We start from the raw sequence: 25,594 nt of genomic DNA on the forward strand, positions 1-25,594 counted from the left end.
AGAGAAAAAAGAATCATGTCTCTACATAACATTTTAGATACAGTTCCCATCTTTTTATCTTTTAGCTGCTTGCAAAAAATTTTGCTAATCCAGAAAACCTTTTCTTGTTAGTCCTATGTTAAAACACACCCACCCAAACACATACCAAAACTCTGAATGTTTAAAAAAAAGAATTAAATATACAATATCTATAGGAGACAAGTTGATAGTATAAATATTAGATACCATTCCAGTTAGAATCTTCCGTTGTTTCCATGGGTCATTCATTCCAGGATAAGAACTGTCTGACACTAAACATTCCAGCCTAGCACACCCTCCTTTGTCTCTGTGTGAGGAAATAAAATCTACTCAGTCCACAGAGGGTGGGGGATGGGGATGGTAAGGAGGGGAAACATGAATATGCAAATTGGATGCCTTAGGCAGGGAAAACACTTCATGATTGTGGAAATTACTGTTTTCCCTTGGTTATTCCTACTAGTGTGATTATCAGGAATTTAACTTTATGTTTCTGTTGGCATTCTATTCCACGGGCGAGGATAGAGACCAGTTCCATAAATAATTCAAGAGCATGGAACCACATAGAAAAGATGTGTGAATATATTTTATTTCCCTGAGGACAGAGACAGTCTTATAGTAGGAATGGAGCTGGGTGGTGTCTTTGGAACACCACTCCTTGGAACATTAATGTCCTATTTTCCCATGTAACTGGCATTTATATGAAAGCTTTTAACCCAAAATAATGTCACCTTCAGAAATTTCACTGCCTATTTAGAACCTACTGGCTGAATTTAAAAACATTTTTTTTTTTTTTTCAGCAAAAAGCTGTCTAAAATTTAGGCCTATCTGTTCTCTCTCCTTCCACGCCAGTCACAGCAGATCCCAGAAACTCTTGCCTCAGTAAATGTGATATCTCATGCTTGGGGGGCTCTTTGCCTGTAGTGCAGTCTCGTGCTGCTTTCCGCCCAGCCTTCTGGGACAGCCCTGATTGTATCAGTCTCCTGTTCACCGACTTTCAAAGGATTCCTTCTGCCTTCTGAATTGAGCAGAAATTCAAGATCCTTTACGGTTTGGTTGCATCTTCCTTTGGACACCATTCTCCCAGAGATTCCTTACAAACACTCCTCCATGCTTGCCAGATCCAAGGAGGAGGCTGCCTTGCCTGGCCACAGGCTCTGCTTCTGTCTCCAGGGAGTGCCCTCCATGGGCAGAGTGCTTTTTTGACCCTTACCTGTCAAATCCTACCCACAATTCAGATATTCAAAGGTCAGTTTCATCTTCACGTTTCTTGCCCCCTGGGAGGAGCTTTCCCTCTTCTAAAGCCTTCAACAGAATGAGAGCTCACAGGAGGTGCCCTCCCCCCATTCTATTCTCAGCAGCAGGCTGACCTGCCAAGTAACCTCACACCCTGCAAGCTCCTCCAACCCAGGACTGGGTGGGTGTAGACTCTGTCCAATTTCCTCACACTCCCTTGAATCATCAGTATGTATGTCCCGAATACACTGCACTGTCATGTACAGTCAGCTCACCACACCTTCTGGTTTCCCATCTGTGGACTGAACCAACCCTGATCTTGTACTATATATATAGTTAGACCTAGGAGGGTTGTGTCAGCACTGATCATATAGATTTTTTTGTTATTATTCCAGAACCAATTCAGTGTACAATTATCTACATAGCATTTATATTGCACAGGAAGTATAAGTAATCTAGAGAGGATTTAAAATATACAGAAGGGGGCTGGGGATTTAGCTCAGCGGCACAGCACCTGCCTGGCAAGCGCAAGGTCGTGAGTTCGGTTCCTGGTACCGGAAAAAAACAAAACAAACAAACAAAAAATAAATAAAATATACAGAAGGATGTGTGTAGGTTATATGCAATTATTATACTATTTTATATAAAGGATATGAGCACCCTTAGATTTTGGTATCCAAGGAAATCTTGAAATTAATGCCTTAGAAATAACACAGGCAACAGCATCTGAAAATGGTTTGATAAAAAACTGCTTTGGAACACAAAGGAGAAATACAATGCAAAGCCAGGGAAGCAAAAAGAATTGGGAAAGATTTTGATTCACGCTTCTTGTTTCTGTCCGGCAGCTGTCCAAACAACACTCTAGGACACCAATCTAGCATTTCAAGAGGCGCCCAGCACATTACCAAAATTTCACCCAGTCAACATTTACTGAGTCACTGTTCTTTATTATACTCTGTGCCAGGGACTCAGGTATAAGGATTCATTAGGAATGGTTCCTGTCCTTTGGAAGCTAACAAAACTCAGCGAAAGAGTCTTGTATAAACAAATAGGTTTAACAAGTATGGTAAGGCAGTTTCGAAAAGATAAAATGTTTGTGTGCAGACTTAGTTGATCGTGTATTTGAAAGTCAGGGATGGCTTCTGGAAGGAAGCAACATTTGACCAAGGTCTTAAAGGACAGCAGTGAACTGCTGGGTGGAAAGGGCCACTCTGGGTGGAAAGGACCACTCTGGGCAGAATCAACCCGTGTCCCAGCATGGAAAATGGTATGCAGGGGAGACATTCACAGTGGCTGGAGCACAGGGTTATACCCAGGGGGAGAGGCTCCGGGGTTAAGTGGGGCCTGCCAGTGCAGTCTTCTAACAATGACTTTGCAAAAGTTCATTCTGCAGGCAGCAAGGAACAACGAGGATCCCAAGATGCACCTGATTTCCAGTGATTCTCATTATCTCCCCCATTTTCCTAGCCTAGTGTAGTCCACTCGGGCATACTGTAGGATTGTGTACTTAGAACACAGTGCTTCAGTCGGCTATTCTGACACTTACTTTGAGATATAAATACTTCAAATGCAAAGATATAAATATTCAAGAATAGAGCTTGTTAACCATTCGGTCCCTTTACACCTTTGCTCTCTAACCCTTCGTCTCATCATGGGGGTGGGTAATGACACCAATGTACTTTCTCAAGGAGAAGTGAGGATGAGCACTAGTTACCACTAGAAACTTACTGAGCTGCGATTTTGATGAATTTTTTCACCAGCTGCACTCGCTTGCCCAACTGGCTGCAAAGCAGAATCTCCGTGGCCACCCATAGCTGGACTTCATTGCATCGCTGGAGCAGCAGGCTGAGGTTTACGGTGTGCTCCCCACTTCCCTGTCTGCTGAATGTGAAGTAGATCAGCTCTTGCTGAAAGAAAATGTATTCATTCCAGGGTTTATTTTTAGTGTATCAGGTCAAGCTGACACAAAATTCAGTCCATTTTGAAGAGCTGCCTCAGGAAGCCATCCCCATATCATTAATATGTTAACAGGAAACAGAGCAAATAATAGTATACTAAACTCAAAATGAATATCCTTTAGGTTTAGAGATGCCTTATTCAACAATGTTCACCTAGAATAATTATGTAAAAATATTTTTTTCTGAATGTACAGAAGACAACTTTACATGAGAATCTAAAATATTCTAGAGCTTAAGTTAAGGCTGAATGGAATCCTCAAACTTCCAAAACTTGCTATGTGGAAAACCCAGGTGAAAAAGAGCACTAGCACTGCTAGTATTTGTTAAGGTGCACATCAGACCCAATAGTCACCAAACTTTAGTGTGAACGAGAAAAACCCGGAGGACCGTTGGAAGCTCAGATTGCTGGACTCACCCCTCACTTCTGATGAGCAGGTCTGCGAGGGAGTTGGAAAAACAAGCCTTTCCTTTCCCTTTCTTCCTCCCTCTCTCCCTCCCTCCCGTCTTTCCTTCCCCATCCCTCGCTCTTGCTCTTTTGTCCTTTCTTCCCCTCTTTGTTGTGAAACAGAGTCCCACTATGGTGTGCACACTCATTTTGAACTTGTAGAATGCTACTCCTCTCAAGTAACTGGAACTACACACAGGTGCACACCAGCACGCATGGCTATGAAAATCTGTGATTCTAGCAAGTTTCCAGGTCATGTTGGTCATGTGGCTGGTTAACTGCCCTTTGAAAACCACTGATTGAGAATATAGTAAAAATGAAACGGAAAGGAGCGTAAGATTAAGGGCTGTGTCCAATAGTTTACAAATACAGTCAGGACCACAACTACATCAACAAATGGCAGAATAAATGCAACACATGGTGTTACATGAGGCTATAACATTTTTTATCTCCTTATACCTGTGAGACTTTCCACCAGCCCATTAACTCACTGTTCTTAGCATTTTTCTCTTAATCTATTGTTTAAAATGTGTAATCTATCCTCAAGGGAGAAGTTGTTGGACAGAAGAATTTGAAAATATCCAAAATTTATAAGAAAGTATTTGGAGTCTTATAGCACAGTCTAGATTTATGAAATGTTCATAAGTCAATGGATAAATATGTGTATGTATACATGCACACAGATGATTCTGATATAACTATTATAAACATCATAAAAAACAGAAATATGAATATCAAAGGTAAAATTGTTCTTTAATCTCTGAGTGTATGTATATATGTCATATGCCCATATAAATGTATAAAAACATATAAAAATCCAGCAGATCCATACTAATTTATAATAATAAGCAACATTATACAAACACTAGGAGTAAGTACAGGAGGATCAGATATTCTGATTTCCCTAGGAGAGGGCCAGACTTCCAATATATTTCAAGTCCCCAAATATCTGTTGGACCATGCTATCCTTAGTATAACTACATGACCACATGAATAAATATCTTGAAGCATTTACAGTTAAAATAGCATTAATGCTTTTAATCTTTTCATTCCCTACTTACCTCATGAATTGAATTGAAGAGACTCCAATCAAAATTCATTAATTCCAGAGCAAGATCCCAAGTGTTCATTCCCAAAATCCTCATAGACCTTTGCTGTGATTCCTCATTTTCTGCAAAGGGATTCTAAACCGACAGGAGCAAAAGGATCCTTAGTAAGCCCAGAATGTTTTACAGACCAGCAGCTGCCTGTGGAAAGGCACTAGCAGCCTAGATTAGAAAAGTAATCTTTCCCAGGTGCACTTAATATTCTCCCTGGTCTGTTCACCATCAGTGAGTTAGAGCCAATTTAGGAACTAGTCTTGGAAACAGGAGAATGTGATCAATGATATTTCACTGAATTAGCCAGCCCGTCCCCCCTCAAGCTCACACCCACCCACCCACCTACAAATCTGATTATAAAACACTGCCCTGACAGACAGCATAATGAAAGCCAAAGCTCTGAAATCACTTTGGCTTCTGGTAAGAATTAATGTGCCAGCAGGGTTAGTATAAAAACAAACAAAAGAAATGTCACAATGCACTTCAATGAAGACAGACATGGCTTTTACAGGAAATATGTCTAATATGTCTCACCCCAGACACATATTTACAAATTTTATTAAAATGCCCATGGAAAGTGAAAAAATTTCACATGACAGAAAAAAAGGAAAGCTATTTCATTTATACCCCACAGCAGCTGGTCAGTATCGATTGCCCTCCTCACATAAATGGAGCCTCGTCGCCATGGGGCTGGTAACAGCACTTCCTCAAAAATGCGACGTGAAAGTATTAAATGCCAGCACAGCTCTAAATCTATCATCACTGTTAAAGTTATTAAAAAATAATTTGGCACTTTTCCAAAGTACTTGATATTTTCTAATTAAAATATAAATTCTCCTGTTTGAAGGACTGGATTTGAATAATTAATGACTGAAAGGCAAAAAAGAATGGGGTTTTGCAAAAAATAAATGGCACGATAGGATAAAGGGGTCATATCTCAGCTGCCACACAGCAATCCCCGCTTCTAACCTGAAAGATAAGTCATTTGCATTTTAGAAGTTTCTCGCTAATGAAAAAATTTCCTAATTCTAAAAACTAATGACAAAAGACTTTCAGAGAGCTTTCCTGTAGAACTGATATTCCTCAGGGCAGGTCTGGGCACAAACTGCCTCTGCGTTCTCCGTGTGATTACAGTACATGTACAACAGGAGCCAGCCAGGAAGACCCACCCCATGAGGAATCCATGGGAGGGCGGAGAAGACGACCCTGAGTCTAGCAGACTGGACCCCACTGTTAGAATCTGCTCCTTCCAGATGCTGATGGATCTAGACAGGGCCTATCTTGCAGAAAGCAACCACAAGACTGAGTCCTTAAGTAGAAAAATAGCAAACAAGGTCCACTCAAGCATAACTATTCCTCAAATTTCAATTGAAAATAACCTGAAGGATGGGCTCCACATTTCATCAAACTCCAAAGACACATCAGATGCCCCAGGGTTGTGATCTCATCTTAGACAGGGAAAGCTGATAATCCTCTCTTTCTTCAGGGACAGGGAACATCCAGAGTGCATCAACCAGAATGGGTCTCTTTCCCCTCAAACCTACCTACGGTGCCTTCCTCAGCCTAATCTCCATACGTACAACAAAAAGAAGAAACTGAATTAAAATTCTCGGAGAAGGAGTCCTTTGTATCAAACCTCCTATTTCAGGAACTCAGAAGGAAGCAAGGATAGCTGGGCATAGTTACACATCCCTGTAATTCCAGCACTCTGGAAGGGTGAGGCAAGAGGATCCAGAGTTTGAGCTCGGCCTTGGCTGGTTAGTAACCTTGACAGGTTAGTAACCTGTCAGTAACCTTGACAGGTTAGTAACCTGTCCCAAAAAATAAATACAATGCAATACAATACAGTACAATACAATACAGTAGAAGGTCAGGGGATGTAACTCATCCACATATATGCACTGATCCTGTTGTCTGTGTATTCTAACCACTAGGTCAGAGATCCTTACCAAGGTGTCCGCCAGGTCCTTCCGGTAGACATATATCCTACCAGACGCTTCAAGGGATTTGGAGATGGCCAAGTCATTTGACTGAAGCTCATGCTTTTCTTTAATCACCAAAAAAAGAAAAAAAGTTTGAACAGTAAGAAACATAAGCAGGGCTACACAGTACACAGAGCAAAACTTGCACAAGAAAAGTGTTGAAGAGCACAGTAACTAGGATGATTTGTTTATTTATTTATTTATTTTTGTCCGTTTTTTGAGACAGGGTCTCACTATGCAGTTCACGCTGGCCTTGAGCTCACTTTGTAGCCCAGGCTGGTCTCAAACGCACAACAATCCTCCTGCCTCAGCCTCCCGAGTGCTGGGATTACAGGCGTGCGTCACCACGCCCAGCAGTAACTAGGATTCAAATGCAAGTAACTCAGTTCTGCACACTATTCGACAATGCTAATGGTACCCTGGACATCGCTGCTTGGCACCCACAGAGTGAAGCCCTCTTGAGGCTTCTGTAACATTTAATCATTCTTTAGAGTGACAGGTTAAGGAAGAAAGCAAATTTACCCCTAATCCCATCTTTCCAAAATAACCATACATAAATAATTGCAATTACGTATATGCATGCATTCGTAATTGTTCATACACATACAAACATTTGCAATCTCTCCAGGTATGGCATTATATTCTACTTCATTATAGGCACTTGCCCACTTATCAAAATTATTTATATGGATCATGGTTAATTGGTTATGAGCAGTCTATTATGCCATCATTCAATCTTTTCTCTATTGTTGGACATTTAATGGCTTCTCATTGTTTTGGTTGTATTAGCTAAACAGCATGATGTATGTTAAATACTAACTAGCACAGGCTGGGCATATAACAAGTATTTGATAAATGCGTTCTATCATTGTAGTGGCCATACTGTATACTGCTGAAGTCAGTATTTTTGTGCATAACTCCTTATCTGCTTATAGATGATATTCTTAAGACAAACTCCCAATCTTGAAATTACTGGGTCAAGAGGAATGAATAATTTTAAAGTTTTGGAAATAGTGTTTTCCAATTGTTCTTTCTTAGAAAATAAATTAATACATCTTCCCAAAAGTGAGCAGAAAACTTGCACAAAATTCTCTGTACATTTTATATTTCTTTTTTTAAACCGGGAATTGAGGAGCCAGCGATGGTGCTGTGCACCTGTAATCTCAGCACGTGAGAGGCTGAAGCAGAAGGATCAACGTGAGTTCGAGGCCAGCCTGGGCTACTTAGTGAGTTCAGCCTGCACTATAACGTGAGACTCTGTCTCAAAAAACCATAAATAAGTAAGTAAATAAATAAGTAAGTAAATAAATAAATAAGGAATTGAACTCAGGTACTTTGCACTGAGCTATTCTCAGTCCTTTTTTATTCGGCTACTCATTGAGTTGCTAAATTGGCTAGGGTGCACTTGAACTTGCAATCCTGCCTCAGCCTTCCAGAGTGCAGGGATTTCAGGTTTGAACCCTTATACCTGGTTCTATTTTGTATTTCTTGTCCATTAGTGAGGTTAATTATTTTTTGCATAGTCCTCTTTTTTGTTTGTTTTGTTTTTGTCTTGTTGGAGACAGGGTTTCACTATGTAGTTCAGAATGGCCTTGAACTCACTATGTAGCCAAGGCTGGCCTTGAACTTGCAGCAATCCTCCTGCCTCAGCCTCCCAAGTTCTGGGGTTACAGGTGTGTGCTACCACCCCTGGCCTTGCATATTCCTCTTCTATTTCACTTCTCTTACTGCACAATGTACCTATCCTTTGATTTTTTTTTTAAAGCTAGTTGAAACCCTTTAATAATATAGTAGCTTTCCTTACAGAAGATGCTCTCCTCCAAAGTACAAAATGCATACAGGAATACTCTAAAGTAAATCTAGAGTTTATTCCACTGTGACATAATCAAGTTCTCCTATGGCAGCCTTCAGTAACCCAGTGTGATTGGGAAATGCAATATTCCACATACCTTTGACACAGTCACGACATAGAAAACACTACAGGAACACAGCACACACACAACAAAAACAAAAACCCAACCTCCCGGACCCTTAACCTGCTACTCATTAGAAGCATGATTCGTGTCTATTCCTAACACAGACCTAAAAGTGATTTTTGCTAAGATCTGTGACTCTTCACTTGGCCCAATAGGTAAAAGTATAACAAAGCTTGACCTTCACTCTGTGAAAGTCTGGGCCACGTCCTGAAGTGTTGGTCTAAAAGTTGGGAAAACAAGTTTATTGGCCCCAAACTTACTTAACCTGTCTTATTACCCTTTACGATCAAGAGCACTTATTCCAGGCAGTCTCCCCTGTCCTAAGCCTCTGGTCACCTTTGTCCTAAGCCTCTGGTCACCTTGGATTCCTGCAGAGCCCCACATGACTGGGACTGCCTCAGGTCACGAAGATTCCTCGCATGGGAACCCCCACTGCCCCTTGCATCTGAGGGTTCACTCTGAGACTGGTTTAAATCCCTGTAGTCCCTGCCCCCCATCCCAATCAACAGCACAACAGTGTTGGGCTGTGGACATCTGTGGTCAATGTCCCCACATAGCTGGATTCTGAAGTTTTTTCAGGTTTATTAACATACTATAAAAGACTGAAGTTAAATTTTAGCCTCTGAATAAATGGGTAGGAGAAAAAAAAAAAAAAAAAAACGGGCGTGGTGGAGCATGCCTATAATCTCAGCACTTGGGAGGCTGAGGCCAGAGGATCGTCGTGAGTTCAAGACCAGCCTGAGCTACAAAGTGAGCTCAAGGTCAGCCTGAACTGCATAGCAAGACCCTGCCTCAAAAAAAAAAAAAAAAAAAAAAAAAAGTGGGTGGGTTACTGTTGTGATATACCATACACGTACCTACCCTTACAAAAGTGCCAGAAAACTACTAACTATGCGAATAGTTCTCCTTCTTTTAGAAAAATCCACAAAACCTCGAACATTTCCAACTTTAAACCCTTTTTGAGAAAAAGAATAGATCTCATCATTTCATTCTGAAGTAGTAGTGAAATATTACTTGTGAAAAATTATGTAACTAGAACGAGGAATACATTAAGCTCTGTTTTAATTTTCTTTAATTAAAACATTGCTTTTGGAGATAATAAAATGCAGGCAGAAAGGCTCTTTATAGACCCCCCTCCCCAAAAGGGCAACCTAATGCATGGAAGATGATGGCACGTTTCCAGATTCGTGGGATAATTCAGGAGATAAGCTGATATTTCCCATGCTGATTAGCAATGGATCTATATACATTAGAATACATGGCCCACCCTGATGAATCTAATTTAATGGAGCATGAAAATGGTACTTTGCAGCCATCAGATAGATACTGGGTAGTGAAACAGCCATGCTTAAGTTGCCTGATTCTGAGTGGCCCTGGGCTAAATGAAAATTAGGTCCTTAGGGACACAGGTCTTGGTTGCATTGCGCAGTTTACACGAGCCCCTTCCTTCTCAGCACCTCTGAGCTCAGCAGGGACCCAGTGGTCGCCATCTGCAGTAGTACTACCTTGAGAGACACATGTTGGCTTTGATGAAGGTCAATACTGTTTAAAATTATTTAATGTTTCTGATCACTCAAAAATTAAGTATAAAATCCACTTATCCTATTGTTCTGAAATATCTGAAATAGATTATTAAAAATTTAACAACTTCCTGATCAAAATACATCAGGTGTAAATGTTTCTCATATTTTTGCCTCACATTTGCTTAACCATCTGCTCTACCACTGAGCTACACCCCGCTCCCTGAATAACCCTTGATAGGATGTACAAGGAGAGTTCTTTGGCCTGAGGAGAAGGGCTCTGTCTACACACGAAATCCATGTGCTTGCAGGACCATTCTACCTGCCTGTGAGTAACAAAGCAAGAGGGGCAAAATTCTGTTACATAATATTGTAGTGTGGAATATATTCTGGGATGCATCTTCCCCTATAGCATAAAAAGAGTGGCACCATCTGTCTCCCCTCTCCCCTCCCAGGTTGATTAATTCACACAGTACTTCTTCCATTTGTCCACTACCTATGCTCCGCCACTTTCTTGGTATTTTCCTCAGGGTTAATGAGACATTAAACAAAGATTGTGAGCCAAAAAGGAGGCCAACAACATTGAAATCTGACAGGCCCCGGTGAAAACGAAGGGGTCTGTTCAGGCTGCACAGATCAATAGTGTCAGCTTGTAATCTGTGTGATCTTATTCAAAACAGACAATAAACCTTTCTCTGAGGATGAATAAGGCCCAGTGGAAGGACAGCTTTCACCAGTTCTCACTCTCCATGTCCACCTGGAGGAACACTGGCCCGTGAGCTTTGGCTCATTGTACATTTCCCTTTCTTCCAGTGGGGAGTCTATGTATTAAACTGTCAGCCAGCAATATGACTAGTTCAAGGCCATCTTTCTTCTTCTTTTTTTTTCCTCCCCAGTAATTTCATCCTTTAGCAATTTCCCAAGTTCATTTAAATATGAAAATGGAAGGCTTATCTAGAGTGCAAAACACAAAAATGCTTTATAATGCTATAATGCATTTCCAAACACTGGCATGCCTCTCTCTTCAGTTCTTGGGGAGGAAATTCAGTATCCAGCGGTACCCCACTGTTGTCATGGAAACACCTCTGGTAGGCAGCTTCTTATTGTTACTGTGGTCATCCAGCTGCGGGCTCAGAAGGAAGGAGCACTACAGTTCTAAAAAAATGTCAACTTTCTCTTTTTGGAGGTGACCCGGTGAAAGAACAATATTCAAAAACAGAAAATAACTTACCCCCAGAGAATGTGATAGCCACCAGAGCCAGATCCTCTTCTGTATGTTGGATTTTTTCCGCTACGACCTTCAGGATCTCCTGGGCTGTACTGGAAACCTTTGCCTTCACACTGACATAGGAGTGCTCCGTTATGTATACATGGCAAAAAACTACAAAAGTCAAAAGAACTGTTTATAAGCAGGGAAGTCTGGTCATTTGGTGCAGACTATACCAAACTGAGGTATCCACCTTGCTATTCTCTTTAATACAGAGAATATGCAACTAGATCTACACATTCACGTAGGCACACGAGGGACAGAGGTATCTGCCTATGAATGTCACCTGCCAACACAGGAGATGCAGATGCTACAAAGCTGGCAAAAAGGCATGTGTGGTAGACGGGCTGCACATACGGTACAGGAGAATGAGTCACAGCAGTGTGTGCTCCTGGCCATAACACAGCGGAAACCCTGCTACACAGACTGTACTTCTGAATCTTTCTTTAAGAACTGCTGAGATCTCCCACAGCAGCATATTAAAGTGTCTAACTCATAAATTTTTATTTTACACTCCATTTCAGGGCAGTCTCAGCGGCCCAATCAAGAACAGTGCACTTGCTATTAGAATTCTCATGAACATAGCTAAAAATCTGTCACCTGCCTAGTTTTTCTGGTTAGCTTTCTCAGTCATCATTTAAGAATGACATCCCTGCCCTCACACTGAAGTGGTGATGAGTTTACTTTCCAAATGGAGTTCACGTTTCTAGGCTTTTTAATTTCCTTTCTATTGTTTGTGATAATAATTACTACTAGGACATTACCACTACTAGGATGAATAGGTCCTGGAAAAATTTTTCTTTTTGATTTGAATAGCAAAAACTGTCTTTGTAACACTGGACATCACTGACACCTTGCTTCTTATATCAGCTACTCTGAATGTTTAGAACACCAGCTGCTTTAGAATAAACAGAAGGACAACAGCACACTTAGATACTGTTCTTTTGCATTGTAAAAAAATTGAGGGAGGAGTACAGTTCTTAGAGAAATTTTATTGGCACTACAAAATAAACCCAAAAATGGTTTCACAGAAATGCAAAAAAAAACAAAAGCATAGCCATGAGTTGATATGTACAGAACCTCAAAGTAAACACACTATTGGGAGGTAGTTGACAGATTTTGCTTGGTTTCATTGGGTATATCCCTAAAACAATAGCTTCTACCAAATAATTATTTTATAGTTTGTCAAGAGACTTGTGAGATAGAAAAAAAAAAAGATTTTTCTCCTTCTATATAAAGACGCAATTTTTGAGCCAGGTGAAAGTCCAGCCTACAGAGAACTAAATGTAGGGTAAATCTGTAGCTTGCTTAATAGACTGATGAACAAAAAAAGCCCAGGGGCCTTAAAATACTTAGCCTCTTCCAAGCTCAGCTTGGAAAACAATACAATTAAATTATAAGATAAATGGGCAGGAAAGGTCAGCGATTAACAAATTAGGGGGTAAGGTAATTTTGTTTCCTCTTTCATTGGGGTAGATGACTTAATATGACACAGCAGAAACCCGTCCATCAGCAGTGCTGTGTATAAATATCACAAAGGAGGAAGGCAAGCTTGTGATGTTTTGTATTTTTAATGATCAAAAAGTTGTGCAAATATCAAATGCTTGCACTTTAAATTTCAACGCATGGAGAAAGGTGAGTCAAAAGAGAATCTCAAATCCACACTAGCATAAACAGTTTTTTAATTGACTATTTTCCACCTTTGCCTTTGACTCAGTCTTTATCCAACTAGGAGGAAACCATGGCCATCCTCTTGGTTCTGGTGTAAATATTCACACTGCAAAGCACACCAGCACCTGAAGCTGGTAAAACAGCCTCTCCCGTGTACTGAATGAATGGGCTGTCTTCCCTGGAGGCCAGGATCCCTCTCTGCTAACAAGCGGGGAGTGAGGAACAAGGATGCACTGGAAATGCGGCTGCCGGGTACTGCCCGACCTTGGAGGAATTTCTACCACACACCCTTCCTTTCATTATTCTCTCCAAGATTTCCTTCTCTAAATCTCAGGGACTGAATGCTGCCGAAGCCCTGAACACTGGCTTTGGTGGCTTTTCCACTTAGCTGTACGCAAAGGGCTGTCAGAGCTGGGAGGTTGGAAAGAAGCTTCAGAGGGGACAAGGCTGAGTTTCTGGTTTCTTTCACACCTCCTCCCTAGAACACAAGAGGGCTCTTTGCATCCTCTCCTTCCCTCGCTTCCCGAACTAAATATACTCTTGGTTGTGGGGACAGTATTATAAAACCTAAGATGACAGTCTCAAAGCAAGAAAAGGAAAACTGTCGTATGTGACACTAAATGTCTGTCAGAGTGGGAAGACAGTGAGAAATGACAGCCAAAGAGTCCACCTACCCCAAACCTTGCTTAAAATCCTACTCACTTTCCTCTGTTTCCGCCACAGTTGCTCTATGCTGGAGCCAGTTCTCCTTCAGACTGAATTGGTGGAAAAGGGCTTTATTCTGTGAGAAGGGAGAAAGAGAACAATAAATGAATGCATTGCTGCCCTTTGGAAAACCATAGCTGCTCACAACATGTTCCGAAAGAGCTAGCCAATTACAAAAAAAATGAAATCCACCCATCCAGTCTTACTTACTGGGAGTAGCCTCAATTGATAAATGGGGAGGTGGAGATTCTGGGCAAAGTATGGAACCTGGCCAAGGTCAGTAGCGGACAAAAAGCATCTGTAATGATTCTCTCCCACATGCCAGAGAAAACCCCCGCATTTCTCACCTCTGGCTGCTGCAAACATCCCCAGATTCTCCTAAGACATAGTTTCTCCAAGCCAATATTATCCTCCAAGTCACAGTTACCACAGCCTGAGATTCTGCTTTTTACATGTGCCACAGAAGCAATTCTGTGAAATCCTTTCGTAGTCCTAATGTAGTACATGACCTTTCTTACAAGAAATGGGTGCACTGGGGCCGGGGGAATAGCTCAGCCGCACAGTGCCTGCCTGGCAAGTGCGAGGTTGTGAATTTGCTTCCCAGTACAAAAAGAAAAAAAGAAAAAAAAATGGTGCATTGTTCATTGCGATTACCCATCTTCTACAAACTTGGGCCTGACATTGCATTCTGTATTTCCCCCTTATCAAATTAAAAGGAACATATTCACGCTTGCTACCATCACTCTTTCTGTCATGTTGAGAGTACAATCTTTTCCTAACTTAAATTTCTTACACTTTGAGTCAAGATTCTTACTTAGATTTTTGGCATAAACTTCATAAAACTCAAATTTTTATGAGTCTAGACACAGCAGGGAAGATCCAAGACTTCAAAATGCACCACAAAATCTGTATAACACAAAGTCAAGGGTATGTTGGTAAAATCAGATATGCACCACACAGGGAAACTGCAGCAGAGCAAGAAAGTACAGCCAGCTTCAGCCCCAGGCTCCCTACTTTGCCTTGCAATGCTCTAGGCAGATTCATTTTAATTATGAAGAAATGCCAACTCAGGCAAGGCAAGGTTTCCAAACCAGATAGCCCCATTTCAGATACAGAAGGGTCTGCCTACCTTCCTTTGTGGTGAATATTCATCCACAGTGCTGAAAAGAAAAAGTTAAGGAGTTAGTCTTTTTCTCAAACTCAGAATGATGCTATTTATTGTAATGGAAGACTAATTTTCAGGCAATGCACAGAAGACTTTCTTCTTTAAAAAAAGGTAAAACACCTGCTGCTTAGGAAGCTGAGGCGAAGGTATGATGACTTTGAGTCCTGCCTGGATAACTCAGTGAGATCCTGTCTCAAAGTAAAAGCATAAATGTGAAGGAGTGGAAATGTAGCTCAGTGCTGGAGTGTTTGTCTCCCATGTGTAAGGACTTGGGTCACTACCCACCAACACACACACACACACAAACAAAACACAGTATCACTAATTTACTATATATAGCACACTTGACATTGGGCTTTGAATTTCAAAAAAACCAGGAAGAAAAGAAGCTACCTATTCAGCTACCTATTATGCTTTCTTCCCACAAAAACTAAAGTCGAGAATTGATGGAAAAACTGGATGTATTATGTCCATGGAAACTCAGTCCACAGAAATTAGACAGTTTTTTTTTTTTTGTAGCAATATTTTTTTTTTGAGTAGCAATATTTAGTATACGGAAATGTTTTTCTCACACAGTGGAGGATTTTAGGTGAAATTATTATTTAGAAAGCTAAATAATTCAGCATTTTCAGCATTTTCCAGGGTATTTCTGCATGTGGCAGAAATGGAGAATATCCTGCAGGTCCTGTCCTTGATCAGAGACGACTCCCACTGCTAAGTACCTTCTGAAGGCCTCTTCCACTTGTGCTGGAACTTGCCCTGGGGCCATTTCATACATCATTACGTTAACCACAAATTGCAGACACCTAATCAGAAAAAAACCACTTCCTCTTCTATTCCTACAGTGGGGCTAGGCAAAAATGTGAAGAACAAAACATCTGAGTTTCAAATTTTCTTCTAGAATATAAGAGGATTCCATAATCTTATATCAAAAAAGGAAGGATCATGCAATCATGCCTTTTTTTTTAACAGTACAGGCAATTGAAACCTGGGCCTCTTGAAAACTAGGCACCTGCTCTATCACATAATTACATCCTTAGCTCAATCATTTCTTAATGTAATTTTATTTTAATCTAGTATTTCTCAATCTAAGTTTTCAACAGAATGTATGAAATTCTACCAATGTATTTAATGCATAAGTGTGACTTATAGCATAAAGCAACTTTCACGTGAGAGGTGATTTTGATTTAAATGTTGTCTTTCCTCCCTGTTTTTTGCTTCATATTAATATACTTTCACATTAGCCTTAAGTTATGGATATTTAATATACTGCAGACTGTAGCAAAAGATGACCATAACACATAACATTCATTTCTAACTGCTCTCTACTTTGCGGGTGATTTTTAAATGTCTAAACGTGTAATTTTAAAGCCGGGTGTGGTGGTGCACGCTTGTTATCCCAGCACTCGGAAGGCTGAGGCAGGAGGATCATTGTGAATTTGAGACCAGCCTGGGCCACAAAGTGAGCTCAAGGCCAGCCTGAACTGCATAGTGAGACCCTGTCTCAAAAAGAAAAAAAAAAAAAAAAAAAAAGTGCAATTTTGATGAATGTGAACTAAAACTTATAAATGGTTTGTTTTCTCCCTTAGATTTTTACTTTGCAACAAGGACTCTCTTTACTAAAATTAAATAAGGACTTAAAGCTCAAATCAGTAATCTGAAAGGGCTGAATTAGCATTTTTTCTGAGAACCGCATTTATGACTACTGACATCATAACAAAAGCTTTCCCAATTAGTATACACTAGTACACTGCAAATCACAGAACAACGTTCCCTCAGATGAACTCTTTAAACTATATCTGAAAACCAAATAAAGGCTTAATGTTTTCAGTTACTAAAACTAAGAAGGAGTGTCAGCGGTAAAACCAAGCAAAATCATGTGCAGTGAAGCTGCAAGATTAATGAGTGTTATTTATGGGATGCTTGGACCTGCGAAGAGTCAGTAAGTTAATGACTTTCTTTAATCTTTCCAAATTGATAAGAAATCTCAGGGAACTCATAAAATTGAGTTTTTGAAATGTTCCATGACTCACTAGGACTTACTCATAAACTTTTTTTTTCCCTTTTCCATAGATAAAACTATAAGCCCCCAAATGATAAGCTAAATATGTAGGCTTAAATAATAATCTATTAAATAATTGTTTTTATACATGCGGGTAGTTATGGTCCAGTTTATTTAAACCATGTAAAACAGAATTCAATAAGCTTGATGTAGTGTTCTTTCATTTTGAGATCTAAAAATACACAATTTACTAAGGAAGCAAGATGAATCCCAGAGTCAAAAATGTTCCAAACCCCTGAGGGGAGCGGTGCCAGCCTGTGATCCCAGCATTCTGGGAGGCTGAAGCAGAAGGACTGCAAGTTCTGGTGCAGCCAGGGCAATTTAGTCACATCCTTCCTGTCTCATAAAATAAAAGGGACTCGGTATATACCATTGTGCAAAGGTTCTGGGTTCAATCCCAACTACTGCAAAAATCAAAACAAAAGAGGAAAAAAACCCAAAATATTCAAAATCAATTTTATGCAAGATATTCCAGTAAGAAAAATTAAATACTTACTGACGACGATGCATTCCAAGAATCTTTTGAAATTCTTTTAACTCTTTTTCAAGTATTGGATATTCATAGACATCATCCAGTACATTCCTATATATGGTCTGGAAAAGACAAACAGCAGCTGAAATAGTTTACTGTCCGTTTGGTAAGGGTTAACATTATGACAGTGCTGGGATTTTAGCTTTTGGTAGAGCATGTGTGTAGCATGTGTGAAGTCCAGGGTTCAATCCTCAGAACCACTGCCAACAAAAGACTCAGATATCAGCTATCCCACTCAATGAAATACGGTGCAGTCCATGACAATCTATGGGTTGAATCTTAGCCACTCAATCAACTGCTTAAGGTGCTTTAGGTAGGAAATGCCAAAAACAGAGATCTTACTGCCTACTCAAAATGTCTATGACAGTTGGTCACAGGGGCGCACGCCTATGATCCCAGCACTTGAGAAGCTGAGGCAGGAGGAGTGCCATGAGTTGAGGACAACCTGGGCTACATAGTGAGCTCAAGGCTAGAATGAACTAGATAGCAAGACCCCATTTCAAAAAAGAAAAAAATCTATGCCTACTTTATATCTTAAAAAATAATATCCACATAACCATTGGGAAAAAAAATATTAATTAATCAGCTGTTTTGAAAATAAGGAGTTCAGGCAAAATGTTGGTTAAACCAGTTTTAAACTAGATGTCTAAACATTACATTCAAAGTAATTTCCTTCATGAAAGATAGCAGCAGTTTAGGCACTTGCTTATTCTGAAATAGATCTCCTCGGAGATAGAACTCCATTCTAGCCTTTCTATTAATCTGCATATCACTATGGTTTTGGGGTCAAAGGACTTCTGTCTAACCAAGACAACTGCCTGAGTTAAAAAGATATTGCAGCCTATTAATAATTAGATAAATGAATCAATGTGTTTAATTTGAAATGTAAATTTTTTACAAATCATTGCTTAAAATTCTCAAAATATATCATGTTCTTAGGTTACATACTATATGTGGTCAATGTAATTTTCTTCTTCTTCTTCTTTTTGTTTGTTGTACTGGGGATTGAACCCTGGGCTTTCACCCCCCCTACTTTTCAGAAACAGGGTCTTATTAAGTCTTTAAATTACCCAAGATGGGCTCGAACTCATAATTCTCCCGCTTTAGGTTTCCAGAGTGCTGGGATTACAGGTGTGCATACCTGGCTGGTTAATATAGTTTTTAAATGATAATGCTTTATACAAATATTGTATATGTATATAAGACTGGATAGTTTAAAGCTATACTAAATCTCAATCTATTAAGTAGTATCAAAATTTGAAGTATATCTTTGCAATCGAAACTCTCTTGGCTCAAGTTAGTAAGTATAAACATTTCCTTCCATATTTTTTCATAGTAAAACATTTAAAATTTTTAAAAAGCTGCCTATGTGGGGGAAAGTAAAATTTAAATATTTAGGGACTATCAGGCCTCAGGACAAAAAAGTGCATTTACACTTTTTCCAAATTGCAACTTGACCATCAAAAAAAGTTGAATGACTTATCTACAAATGACAGTGTGAAATGTGTAACTGAAATAAAACCATCACTTGGCATCAGACTCTCTGGAAGCCTTAGGTTACCTTTAAAAACATTTTTGAGTGTTCATCTTCATGAAGCCAGTCTTTGTACAGAGCAATCCACTGAGAAACCAGATGCAAGACTTTACGTTTCCTACAAGGAACATCTGAATTTTCTTCCTTGCCTTGATACTTTTTAGCAGAATAGGTGCAATCGGTTAAGAAAGAACATTATGTTGTTGGAATAAAAAAACCCACAAAGAGACCCACTTATTCTAGTTTTACAAAACAGGCAAAAGCATCTATTTTCCACAAAGGAGGAAGAGAACACACACAGTGAGAGGAAAAGGTGTGCACTGAAAAGAACAAAAGCAAACTGACAAAATGACTGAAGTATCCTCAGCTGGAGGCCCTGGAGTTAAGGGCTGGACCATCACACTGGCAGCTGCTGACAAAGTCCCACAGGCAGCGTGGGATTAATGTCAGTTCAAAGAGATACTGGGTGGCTTCTGGAGACGATGTGGAATCCCTACATAGGTGAACGCTGTTCACAGTTGTACGGATCAAAAGGAGGCCAAATATTCTTTGATTATCAGAGATACACATTTTGTAAAAAAAAAAAAAAAAGCAGTTATTTCTGAAGTAGTTCTAAATGAGCACAGATTTCTGGAGCGTAATTTGTGATACGATTCGACACTCCATTTCTAGGAATTTACTTGGAAGACAGAACTGAGTAAATGTGCAAACACGTAAGTGGAAAGGACTACTAATTTTCATCTTCATTAAATTAAAAAAATAAAATAATCTCAATGCTTCAGCAAGTGAGATAAGGTAACTAAATTATTACATATCCATTTAGCAGACTACAGTATCGCCATAAAAATAATTTGCCTAGTAGTACATACACTGACACAGAACACTCACAAACTATTGCTGTGCAGAAAAGCAAGTAGAAAAGAGTATGTTAGAATGGTCCATTTCTGTTAACAATGCTTATGTGAATAATAAAATTATCTGGAAGGATATAGAGATGGTTAACAGTGGCTTTTCAATGTAATGGGATTTGAGAATGTATGAATTCTTTTACTTATTAGAATTTTCTAATTTGTATACAATGAGCATGTATTAACTATGCTATTTAAATGACTACGAATGAAAGAGGAGCTAAATTAATCTTTTTCTCTCCAAAATGATAACCTTGAACACATGGGAAAGTTAACTGAGCATAGGAAACACTAGGATATTAAACACACAGGTCTTGGGTTTGTTCAATTATATATTCCTTAATGCAGATAAATAATTGCAAAGTAGGAATAAATTATACAGAGGCTTTGTGAGTATTTTAAACATAATTCAGTCACTTTCACCTTATCCTGAAAGAATAGACAGTGGCTATCTTTAAGTTCTACCTGTGAAATGGAACAAGGCCCCCAAAATTCTATTCAAGCATCTTTTTCTTCCAGATTTTCTCTTGAAACATAAAATGTGAAGATTTATTAGTTCTATTTCTGTAAACATTCTTGTTCTTTTCTTATAAATATAATGGGTTCATAAATATAAAGAAAAAGCAGGAAAAGAAGAAATGCCAACAACTTCATTTTTTTAGGTAAGTATACATAAGTGAAGATACAAGCTTTTTATTCAGACTGCAAAGGTGCTACAATTATAGGCCAGCAGAATAAAGCAGCTTCACAGAACCACCATTTTTCCATATTCATAGTTACTAACATTTATTTGCTTAACAGTGTTCTTTCCTCTCTCCAAGATATATATTTTAAAATATTTATTGATTAAACTTGCATTTGCATTATTCTGCTTTCCTATATTAGACTCTTCTATATTTTATCCATGCAAAACTACACTGATTTATAAATTTAGCTAGGGGTAGGGATACTCAGAAGGCACTGGGAGAGATACAACTTCTGTGTAATGCACTGAATATTAGCTGGCCCAGGGCTATGAGCTTAAATAATGTGCTTTATGATGAGAAAAGCTAAAAGCTTTTGAATTCTATTGCAATAAAAAATACTTATCTAAAATATCTAAACCCAGCACAAATGGTGCTAATCTATAAATAATGTTTAAAAACCATCAGAAAAAACAATAGTGGGCTATGAAAGAAATTATCACTAAGATGTACACAAAATATTTCACAAGGAATATGGCTGTCAAAGGTTTGTCTGAGGTTTGTACAATTTCACAGAAAGCAGAGTGTGCAAAAAAAAAATGAAATGATCATGTAGAAAAACTCATGGTTTGAACTGTCCTGGGTTTTTGGTAATCAATAAAAAGACTGCTAAAATTCTGAACTAAATTTTCAAATTAAATTTCATATTCAAAGACTCAAACATATTTATAGCCAAGAAAACTCTGAAAGATTTTTTAGGAACATCCTCTGAGACATTAAATTTTAAATGATAATTAAAAATAATATTAAGATCATAGTTAAAGGTAATTAATAGTTGGAAGGCTATAAAAACACTATATTAATGGATGGTAGTTATTTACAAATATGTTAGCATTAAAACATAGGTTAAATTAGCTTACAGATATTTTTATCAAACACTTCTGAAGAGGGAAAAATTCAAAACCTCTTTTAATTATTGCTAAATTTCTTAGCAATATTCCACTTCAAAACTGTAGAAGAAGTCTGCACATATTATCGAAACTTTCCAAATGCAAAATTAGTAACATTTCAAGATCTGTTCAATAAGCCAATTTCAACAAGTATAAAAATATCTATAGCTTGGCTTGGTCATAGGATATAATAAAGCACTAAAATGCAATCACCATTTCTAATATATATATATATATGTATTTGGTGGGGGGGATTCTTTTTGAGACAGAGTTTTGCTATGAAGTTCAGGCTGGCCGTGAACTCACTTTGTAGCCCATGCTGGCCTCGAACTCATAGTAATCATGCTGCTTCAGCCTCCCAAGTGCTGGGATTACAGGTGTGCACCATCATGGCCAGCTAGTTTACATATTTTTAAAGACTAATTTACTTTATGTATTTCAGGGAGTTTTACAGCATTCTTTTAGGGAGAAAAATGCTATAGAGTTTGGAGATACGTAATGATTATTTAAAAGGAAAACTATAGTAAATGACTATTATCAATAGGTCTTCATAAAACTGGCATATGCAAAAAATCTATTCACTTTAACATTTTTATGCAAGTTGGAATGAAATGTTCTGTTTGATTTATAAAAACATGAGTGCTTTACTAAATGCTTAAATTTTTAATTAATTAAATTTTACCTTTAACAAAATTATCAATTAAATTTATTAAATACTTAGATGATGTCAAAGCATATCTTTAAGCACTGTGAAGCAAGAGGCCCACTTGGACATGTTTAGCAAGTGGTTTGGCTTTGCTCTCTGGCCTTTCATTGTTTCCACTGGCATTGCTTCTAGTTAGTGGGTAAGATTATAAGACTTGCCCAGCTGGTCAGTAACCTTCTAGTCACATCCATTATTTTAAGAGGACATACAAAGACAAAGCTGTGAAAAGATGACACTTGGTTCCAGAGGCAAGTTTAGACTTCCTGTGTGGGGGAATAATAGCTCATGTACCCAGGGACACTTTCCCAGGAACGTGATATCACATATGTACCTAAGTTTTTGTGCATAAGTGGTCTGACTCTTACCAGTTCTCCTCTGAAGCCACTGTGTGTGATACAGTACCAATCCACACTCAACCTCTTGACTCTGAGGTTTACCAGAAGGCCAATTTTACCTCCAGATCTCTAGACAATCATAAAAAACAGATTTGAAGCAAATATAAAAAGTTCAATTTATCTGTATCTTACATCAAAATAGGGCTGCATTTCCATTTCCCCCTGTCCATTCTGTCTCATTTCATCTTTTACTGTGGATACCATTACATTAATATTTAACACATCCACATGCTACCGTGGAATTGAGTAAATTAAGAAAGGCAGTTAATTCCTAATGTAGGACATCTGTCTGAGAGGAAGGCACCACAGCATCCCGAAGTTAATGAAGGATATTGCCTTAACAGCGCCTGGCACAAGTCATCAGTCGTCATGAAGACAGTGTACGTGAGAAGGAAATCATCGAGGAGGGTCTCTGCAAAGAAAGAAAACAAATACCAGGTAAACAAAAAGGTGACAAGAAGGCCAGCTGGTTATCTATGTGCATGGCAAAAATAGCAGAAATGATGGAACTACTGTGGTAGGAAGGGTTAGGAGAGGAGGATTTTGGCCAGAAAATATATCATTAAAGACATGAAAAATTCTTCACATAGAATGCCTCAAGCATAGCTTTTTTTTTTTTTTTTTCCTTGCAAGGCTCTTTAAACATGCAACTCTATCTTTTCTTTCCCTCCAGATACATCATTTATATTTGCAGGTAAACATGTTTTGAAAAGCCAATGCATAAACAATGTGGTTTTGAAAAATAAATTTTGTAAGACTTCTGAGGTATATACTTCAGCCCTATTGGGAATGAAACCTTCATGTTCTAATAGATTAAAGCTTTCCAAATCCATTTATTTACAGCTAGGACAGGAACAATGGATAATAAAATACAGAAGACACACATCAAGTCCCAAGGCCATTTACCTTCCTTGTTCAAATGCATCTATAAGAAATTGGGAAAGTGATGCATGATTTTCTTACTATCATGAAGAGATACTGGGCTGACTCCAGTTAAAATTGGAGAGTAGGTACAGCAAAGTACAGCACAATTCTCCCTAATTCATTTTTTCTACGACAAAAAGGGGTCATCTCTTTGCCTTGCATGCTCTTGGAAAAGCCCAGCTTACTTGTTTGTGTAATATTGAGCTGCTAAATAGGCAAGTTCTGAACTCCAATATAATGATTTCATTTCTCTATCTTTTCATTCTGATCATCCAATGTTTAGTTTTATGCAATAGTAACAAATTATAGAGATAATGTGATTATATGCAATTATAGACTGAATACCTATACCTTCCCCAACTTTGTAAACTGAAACTTTACTGTGTGACGTATTACTAGAAGGTGAAGTATTTGGGAGGTAATTAGATTAGATAAGGTCATAAGGTGGATCCCTCAGGAGTGGGCTTAGTGTCCATATAAGAGTCCTGAGAGTGGCTGCTTCCTATATCTACCATGAGAGAACGCAGTGAGACAACTGTGGGCAGTGAACTAGAAAAGAGTCCTCATAGACACTGACTCTGTTGGTACCTTTGACTTCTGGCCTCCAGAATGGGAAATAAATGTTTGCTGTTTATGTACCACGCAGTCCATGGTATTTTGTTATAGTAGCCTGGGCCGAGACATCAACTCAACAGCATTTGTGTTCTCCAAGATCTACACTTTATAAATGTGTCACTTTGTAACTAATCACCTAGTACAGAGCTCTACCATTCTATGTTAAAGACCGGATGAAAGAAAATTTCCAGAATGTTTAGAAAAACCAGTTAAATTTATTGTAAAAGTTAACTGATGCAAACAGCAAGACTATATTTATAGATACAAAACTCTTATGTAAGAAGTTGTGAATGACATCTATAGTAACATCAGCTGCAACTTTCTTACTTTTACGTTTTGTTTGACCACAGAACATTGCCATAATTCTTATCTGCATTAGATAAGTGGTTGTAAATAGTAATGTTATTAGAAATCTTGCTTTTAAATTTCAAGATGTCATTAACTAAAATGAGCTCTGCTGATGAAGAGTATGAGAATTTCTTCAGCTATTTTGTAGCAGGATTCCTTATCAGGACAGTAAATTTGACAAATGGGAACTAAAATACAAAACTAAACCTTAACTTCTAATATTGTATCACAGTGCAATATACCAGCAATCACAGGTCTAACACCTATTGCTCTGTAGAAGGAGCAAGTTTCCAAACACGTGTGACAGGCTCTGTAGGCTGTGGGGTCGGGGAGGGAACGGCAGCCCAGGGGGGTGGGCATCAGTTAGGCCTAGTGTAAGAAAGCTATAAGAAAGGGCATATGCCTGTAATCACAGCACTTGGGAGGTGAGGCAGGAGGACTGCTCTGAGTTCAAGGCGAACCTAGGCTATGTAGTGAGTTCAAGGCTAGTTTGGACTACACAGTGAGACCCTGTCTCAAAAAACCAAAAGAAAAGAAAAAAGGAAAAAAGAGAAAGCTATGGTGGTGAGCCTAATCAGGCACTGCTCTGCCTGCATTCACAGAAAAGCTCGGAACTCCCAACTAGAATTGGTTTACAAATTTTCAAAGAAATGCACAAGGGCTGGCAATATATAGCTCAGTGGCACAAGTGCCTGCCTAGCTAGCGCAAAGTCCTGAGTTCGATTCCCAAAATGCACAAACAGACAGAAAAAGCTTTATTCTAGGTTCTGCCCCCAAACTAGTTAACTTGGTAGCAAAAGTTAATGACGGGCCATCATAATGAAAAATTGTAGTGATTTTCCATTACAATTTATAAAATAAATGAGATTAAAATTGATCATTTACATAATGCCAGAC

General features: G+C 38.8%; 1 protein-coding gene across 1 annotated transcript in view; it reads right to left on the reverse strand.

Moving 5' to 3' along the window:
- Rapgef5 (Rap guanine nucleotide exchange factor (GEF) 5) overlaps positions 1-25,594 on the reverse strand; it is a 190,404-nt gene that overhangs the window by 25,691 nt on the left and 139,119 nt on the right. The window contains exons 11-19 of the mRNA XM_005377379.2: positions 23,144-23,222; positions 19,196-19,340; positions 17,599-17,696; positions 15,005-15,035; positions 13,873-13,951; positions 11,464-11,613; positions 6,704-6,801; positions 4,716-4,838; positions 2,980-3,158 (exon numbers count right to left, since the gene is read on the reverse strand). Coding sequence (XP_005377436.1) covers positions 2,980-3,158; positions 4,716-4,838; positions 6,704-6,801; positions 11,464-11,613; positions 13,873-13,951; positions 15,005-15,035; positions 17,599-17,696; positions 19,196-19,340; positions 23,144-23,222 — 982 coding nt within the window. The remainder of the gene's footprint in view (positions 1-2,979; positions 3,159-4,715; positions 4,839-6,703; positions 6,802-11,463; positions 11,614-13,872; positions 13,952-15,004; positions 15,036-17,598; positions 17,697-19,195; positions 19,341-23,143; positions 23,223-25,594) is intronic.

The sequence above is a fragment of the Chinchilla lanigera genome, unplaced genomic scaffold (assembly GCF_000276665.1).
Source record: "Chinchilla lanigera isolate Chin_1 unplaced genomic scaffold, ChiLan1.0 scaffold00009, whole genome shotgun sequence".
Classification (NCBI taxonomy): Eukaryota; Metazoa; Chordata; class Mammalia; order Rodentia; family Chinchillidae; genus Chinchilla; species Chinchilla lanigera.